The sequence below is a fragment of the Vigna umbellata genome, chromosome 4, assembly GCF_029865625.1.
Source record: "Vigna umbellata cultivar VRB3 chromosome 4, Vumbellata_1.0, whole genome shotgun sequence".
NCBI classification, from domain to species: domain Eukaryota; kingdom Viridiplantae; phylum Streptophyta; class Magnoliopsida; order Fabales; family Fabaceae; genus Vigna; species Vigna umbellata.
This window is the reverse complement of record NC_142168.1, coordinates 43,528,590-43,536,030: the sequence shown is the minus strand read 5'-3', so window position 1 is coordinate 43,536,030 and position 7,441 is coordinate 43,528,590. Positions and strand designations below refer to the sequence as shown.

Here is a 7,441-nt window from a genome sequence, read left to right as displayed (position 1 = left end):
GACGATTTGAATGTTGAATTCCTAAAATATATGAGAGTGGATGAGATGAAATTGACCCCCAACAACATATTCATTCATATATTTCATTGAAAGTATTTGTCTTTTGCTTTTGTCATTGATCAAAAACTCATGCATACATATTTAATTTTCGTCTTTTGCATATAAACTCCAAATATTTCGTCTTTAAGTCTTAGCTAATCAAGAAATCGCATAACTAAACTAGGCCGTGAGTCCTTTGGGAAGAACGATACTTGGTCTTACCAAGTTTATTACTTGAACGATTCGGTCATACTTGCCGATTGAAAAACAAGTTTGTGACATCATATTTTGGTGCTTACAAATTTGTCCATCACAAGACGAACGGTTTTACAAAACCAACAACCGAACGTCATAAAATAAAACTAAACGGCTGACAACTACAAGTATAACGAGCGCTCTAGGGCTCGGCTTTGACCTCTACTTCTACTAAATTCGCGTCTTCCAAATTTTCTTCTTCCAGTATTTCTTCAAGTGACGCACCACCATCTGCTCACATCCACACGAATGATCATTGCGTTGACATGACGGATGAACAGAAACAACACAACACAAGGAAAGAACACAGGGTAAGCTTATATAATTTAATTCATGAGTCATTCATACAAATCAACATTCATAAGAATATCTCAACACATACAATCATTCAAAATTCTCATAAGACCGACCGTCCGGACTGTATGAATCTATGTATTTACAGGCATTCCTGCACCCGGGTGATGTAGTAACTGGGAACACTCAACAGCTGCCACCCGAGGTTAGCCCTATCAGTCCAAAGTACTCCTAAGGACTAGGACCTCCTGCCGTTCCCACACATAACCTACCCTCCTCTATGTGAGGACGAGCACTCACAGAACATCAGGATGAACTGCCATCAGTAGGTTTACCATAGTCATACTACACAAATTCCAATATTCAATACATGAGTCATTCCTCCACGGAACGCTCGTTCAAAATCCACAACTATAGTTTCACCTCATATACTGTTCATTCTTAATAACTTTCCAACTTAACATCATTTTCATATTCCATTCTAGTTTCATAAAAAGACGAGCGTCCAGCCCTCTTCATAATGAGGACGAACGTTAAAGACGAAACTAAGAAAGACTCATTTCCGAGTGGAATAAAGCCGACACATGTGATTTGACGAACGTCATTGATGAGAGGGTCGCACCTCCCACAAAAGTTGTGCATAAAAGAATGCAGTATAGTTACTAGGAAGTGACTCCTAGGTCGTCTCTCAAGGACCAATTTGTGGTTCAGTCTCAGGTAACACTAAGTGGGGGGTTTTGAAAGTTTTGTGAATGCAAATAACGAAATTAAAAATGAGAATTAAACACAACTGAATACAAGTGGAAACATTAAAGCAAATGAAAACATTGAACCGAACAGTAGAAGCATTAGTAAAAGCAAACCGAAATTAAAACAACACTTGAAAACAAGATAAACAGTGAAATGCAACATATTAAAATAAAAAAAAAACACTTAACTAAAAATACGCCAATCCTTTTTAAATGCCACCGAATTAAAACTCAAAGAAAATTCTAAAATGAAATTAGCAATAAATAATTAAAAACCTAACATGTCCTAAAATTTAAAACATCACTTTTTCTAAAAGAAAGAAAAATGAATTCCCATAATAAAATCACTGTGCAGCTCCAAAAATAAACTGAATCGAACAATTTGAAGGCAAATGTGTTGAAATAAAATAAAAATGCAACGATAATCAAACTAAGCATTAATTCATCAAGGAAATGACACTAAAGAAATGTTAACAGTGAAAGAAACATGTCAACGGCTTTGCATTCTAATGTGTAAAATGATAAAACCAATGAAAGTGATAAAGGTTGGAAGTGTGACTCCTTTTCTCCAAAGATGTGACCATGCTACTGCCACAAAACAAAATGAAAAGGAAAACTTTGAAACACTCAATCACGTGCTCCTTGCATTCTCCGAAAAACACAAAAGCCAATGTTCCTAATTCCAATCTTAATACACTAAAATAAAATCTGCTCTCCCTTCGGTGGTGGCTACTGGAACCTCCCACGTCCAGCCCCCTCTAGGTCACCTAATTGAAGTGTGTTTTCAGCTTGCAAAGAATAAAATGTATCACTTTTCTGCTGCTACCCATATCCCTCCATGCTTTCTTTCTTTTTCCAGCTCCTCTCCCACTTACTCTCGGTGGTTCCTCCTCTCCTTTTCCAGTGTGGCGGCTGCTCTCCTTAAGTGTGCCCTCCTATTCTCCGTGTGGGCCAGGTGTGCTGGACGTGTAGGACCTCCAAGCTGCTGCTGGATTTGCTGGACGGCCAAGTGGCAGCTGGACCGCTTGCTGGACGTCACCCCTTCTTTGCTGCACCCCATGGAATGATGTCCGTGTGTGCTGGAGAAAAATGAAGAATTTTGGACGCTCCTGGATTGGACGTGTGCTTCCGTGAGCTGCTGTTGTCCACGTACATCCAATTCCACTGCAGCTGGACGTCCGTATCCGCGTGGACCAGCTGCACCTCCCTTCTTCTCCAAGCACACCTACTGGACCTGGGCCGTGACCCTCTCGCTAGTGCATTGCTGGATGGGAGCTGCTGGATGCTTCCTTGTTGTGTGCACCGCTTACCGCTGGACCGTGGATGGAAACCAAACCAACTCTGGACCATGAATGTGGAGCTGCCTCATAGGCCGTGAGCTACTTCTCTATGTGCACCCCAAAAAAAATAATCCACACCTCCTCTCTCATTTCATTTTAAAACATAATTGATGTGGTATTTCTTTTCACCTCCAAATGTCCCAAATAATATCCAACAATTTCACTACAATTAATAATGCAAATAATTAGTCCAAATAATTCAAATTAATTAAAATAAGAATTTTTGGTCAAATTAAGCACAATTAGCAAAAACGGGAAAATACCGGACAATTAAGCACAATTCCCCGATTAAATTCGGTACAATAAACTAAGTGAAGTGAATAAAATATTGACTCATCAAAATAGACCACACTTAGTCTTTTGCACTCCTGGGCAAAATCAAGACGCAGATCAAGGAATAGTTCAAAGGACTTTTAGGAAGGTGACACAGACTCAGCATACAGAAAACAAGGACTCAACAAGGACAGAAACAGAGTTACACATTCCTCAAGAAATCTGGACAAAGAAAGGAAGTAGACAATATCCAACACAGAATGAATCACAGAAAGCAGATACTCATGAAATCATCCAAGCAATTCAAGACATGGCAAAATGATCAATCAGCTCAAGAGGTGAATCAAAAGTAACAAAACCTCACAGATGCACTATCAGTGTTTCTCTCAAGTGTTTAAGGTAAATCAATGTCACTCAATGCACTCACGAAAACAAACACAAATAGACTTGGCAAGCCTCTAATATCAACACTCAAAATACATGCATGTTCAAATCAAAAGGTCTTTTCATGGTTGTAATGGGGCCAAGGACAAGGGAGGATATATCTGGATAAGAAGCTACAAACCATAAGGAATAGAGAAGCAATGGGGAACAAGTGTAAACACATTCAAACACATCCACAACCTCTAATTTCATCCTCTTCTTGACTCCATTATTATTATTTTTTTTTTTCATTTTTCACTGTTTTTCTGCTTTTTTTTTTTTTTCATCCTGTCTCTTTTCTTTACTCTATTCAGCACACAATTTCAAGAGACAAGATACACCACATATTTCTAAAATCAAAACAAGAAGAGGAACCAACTAGCCAATTTATTAGAATCCCCAGGGAGACCACACTTGTTCCCAAAACACTTCCAAAGCTCCAAAATTCCCTAAGGTTAAGGTAATCATGGTTTTTCACTTAGGGGTAGTGTATGAGCTTCAAAACAAAGAAATGAGGAAAGTATAGGCTCAAAAGGGGTTATCAAAGGTTTAGAACACGGTAGGCTTATTTGGCTAGAGAGGCTCAAAAACAAAACTGCCTTTATCACTTCCAAACATGCATATCAATCAAGAATTATCAACAAGAGTCAAGCCAAGGCATATGTGCAAGCAATCAAGAGACATATCACACACAAGAAAGAACATCAAGTGGCTCAAATCTCACACAGGGTAATTTATGTCACAATCAAATCAACCTCTCAAACATCTATAATCATCTTCTCAAGCAAAGAAAAGCAAGGATTTCAAACAAGTCAGAGTATCAATGAAGTGAAAGATACATCTACAACCTAAACAAAGTCCAGAAATCAAGAGAAACATGTAAAACTGTATACAAGACCCGACAAAAACTACCTAGAAAAGAAAAAATTTTAACACGGAAAACAAAAACTAACAAAGAATAATTAGAATCTCCCCCAATAGACCACACTTAAACTACACAGTGTCCTCAATGTGTCATAAGCATAAGATCAGAAATCATAACAGTCAACAGATCATGGACAAGTGCAATAAAAGTAGGGAAAGGGGGAGAAGAGAGAAAGAAAACTCCCCTGATCATGGTGGCAGTTGCCAATTTTGGACTTGCAGGGAGATGTCTTTTGCCTCAGGATCCAGCGATAAAATTTTTATGAGGAACTGCTTCATCAATATTGCCATATCATTCACAACAAGATTTTTCTTCTTTCTTTTCACAACAATTTGTTTCGACAATATCTCTCCTTCATTAATCATGCATTCCTTAATGTCAGCACCTGCATTTTCTTTTAACTCTGCATCCTTGTCATCAAACTCACAATTAATAGCATCGGTAATAAACTTAGAGTTCGGCTGTAATGCATAATCAATTTCAGCACAAATGGAGCAAGAACCAGATTCGCAATCACATTCAAAATTTTCAGAAAACTGTGTTAAATCAAAGTTTAGTCCTGACTCTATAAAATCATCAGATTGCACAGTTTCTCTTTCAAAATCAATATTGACGCAACTTTTACCAATGGGTTCAATGGCTGACACTGAATTAAAAATTTTAGATTGGTCAATCGAATTTGTATCAATATCAGTCATAAACCCTATAGAATCAATGTGCGTCAAATCACATGCATTTGAATGTGTAGGCAAATCAGGTAAAATTGGAATCTCAGGTTCAGAATAAACCTGTTTTCGCTCACTGAGAAGTTTCTTACCAAACTCCAAGTTATCAGCTGCATCCTCAGGGCTATCAGTGTCAGAATCCAGAACAAGCTGCTCAGGTTCTTCCTTTGCTACATCAATTGGACTTTCACCAGCCAGCTTGCGGAGCAACTTCCTCGCTTCTATTGGGGTTATATCCATCCAACATCCACCAATAGCTGCATCCACAAGTATCCTTTCATTGTCCAGGAGCCCTTCATAAAAATAGGTCAAGAGCAAATGCTCTGGAATTTGGTGGTTTGGACAAGTTGTGCAGAGCCTGTTAAACCTCTCCCAATAATCTGCCAGGCTTTCGTCTCGAAACTGCTCAATGGCAGTGATCTTCATCCTAATGCTGGTCACCTTTGCTGCTGGAAAGAACTTGTCGAAGAATTTTTGTTGTGTTTCCTGCCAACTATTAAAAGGATACTGGTATATGAACCAGTCTCTTGCTTCATCTTGAAGGGACATGGGAAACATTTTTATCAACACTGTCTCCTCGGAAACACCAGCAGGCCTCATAGATAAACACACCAAACTAAACTCCTTGAAGTGCCTGTATGGATCTTCATGTGCCAACCCAAGGAATTTGGGAAGACACTTGACTAGATCATACATCCAGTCTTGAGAATCTGTCATTTTCTCTATTGTAGTGCAAAACCTGTCTCAGACCTGGACTTCCACTTCAAACAAAGATTAAACCAAACATATAGAAACATAACATGGGGGAAAACCATTATTTACATAATTTGAAACTTCCAGAAACAACAACTAAATGCACCAAATACAAAAAATGATAAAAATCTAAAAACACAAAAATCGATAAAAGAAGTAAACCCAAACAAGACTAACTAAACATCCTAAAACACATCACACAACACAACACTAACACAACAAAAGACACTAAAACAACAAAAGACCTAAGACTGAACCGTTGGTCCCCGGCAACGGCGCCATTTTGATGAGAGGGTCGCACCTCCCACAAAAGTTGTGCATAAAAGAATGCAGTATAGTTACTAGGAAGTGACTCCTAGGTCGTCTCTCAAGGACCAATTTGTGGTTCAGTCTCAGGTAACACTAAGTGGGGGGTTTTGAAAGTTTTGTGAATGCAAATAACGAAATTAAAAATGAGAATTAAACACAACTGAATACAAGTGGAAACATTAAAGCAAATGAAAACATTGAACCGAACAGTAGAAGCATTAGTAAAAGCAAACCGAAATTAAAACAACACTTGAAAACAAGATAAACAGTGAAATGCAACATATTAAAAAAAAAAAAAAAAACACTTAACTAAAAATACGCCAATCCTTTTTAAATGCCACCGAATTAAAACTCAAAGAAAATTCTAAAATGAAATTAGCAATAAATAATTAAAAACCTAACATGTCCTAAAATTTAAAACATCACTTTTTCTAAAAGAAAGAAAAATGAATTCCCATAATAAAATCACTGTGCAGCTCCAAAAATAAACTGAATCGAACAATTTGAAGGCAAATGTGTTGAAATAAAATAAAAATGCAACGATAATCAAACTAAGCATTAATTCATCAAGGAAATGACACTAAAGAAATGTTAACAGTGAAAGAAACATGTCAACGGCTTTGCATTCTAATGTGTAAAATGATAAAACCAATGAAAGTGATAAAGGTTGGAAGTGTGACTCCTTTTCTCCAAAGATGTGACCATGCTACTGCCACAAAACAAAATGAAAAGGAAAACTTTGAAACACTCAATCACGTGCTCCTTGCATTCTCCGAAAAACACAAAAGCCAATGTTCCTAATTCCAATCTTAATACACTAAAATAAAATCTGCTCTCCCTTCGGTGGTGGCTACTGGAACCTCCCACGTCCAGCCCCCTCTAGGTCACCTAATTGAAGTGTGTTTTCAGCTTGCAAAGAATAAAATGTATCACTTTTCTGCTGCTACCCATATCCCTCCATGCTTTCTTTCTTTTTCCAGCTCCTCTCCCACTTACTCTCGGTGGTTCCTCCTCTCCTTTTCCAGTGTGGCGGCTGCTCTCCTTAAGTGTGCCCTCTTATTCTCCGTGTGGGCCAGGTGTGCTGGACGTGTAGGACCTCCAAGCTGCTGCTGGATTTGCTGGACGGCCAAGTGGCAGCTGGACCGCTTGCTGGACGTCACCCCTTCTTTGCTGCACCCCATGGAATGATGTCCGTGTGTGCTGGAGAAAAATGAAGAATTTTGGACGCTCCTGGATTGGACGTGTGCTTCCGTGAGCTGCTGTTGTCCACGTACATCCAATTCCACTGCAGCTGGACGTCCGTATCCGCGTGGACCAGCTGCACCTCCCTTCTTCTCCAAGCACACCTACTGGACC

The 7,441-nt window shown here is 38.8% G+C and overlaps 1 protein-coding gene across 1 annotated transcript; it reads right to left on the bottom strand.

Moving 5' to 3' along the window:
• Positions 1–1,623: 1,623 nt before the first annotated feature.
• LOC148200298 (uncharacterized) lies at positions 1,624–6,419 on the bottom strand. The gene has a single exon (XM_088111823.1). It carries the CDS (start codon positions 5,738–5,740, stop codon positions 4,487–4,489), a length of 1,254 nt encoding a protein of 417 aa, XP_087967949.1. The 5' UTR covers positions 5,741–6,419; the 3' UTR covers positions 1,624–4,486.
• Positions 6,420–7,441: the final 1,022 nt, after the last annotated feature.

Bases quoted from the DNA above. Each gene is read 5' to 3' on its own strand.
- LOC148200298 (XM_088111823.1), bottom strand. From the start codon at position 5,740: ATGACAGATTCTCAAGACTGGATGTATGATCTAGTCAAGTGTCTTCCC.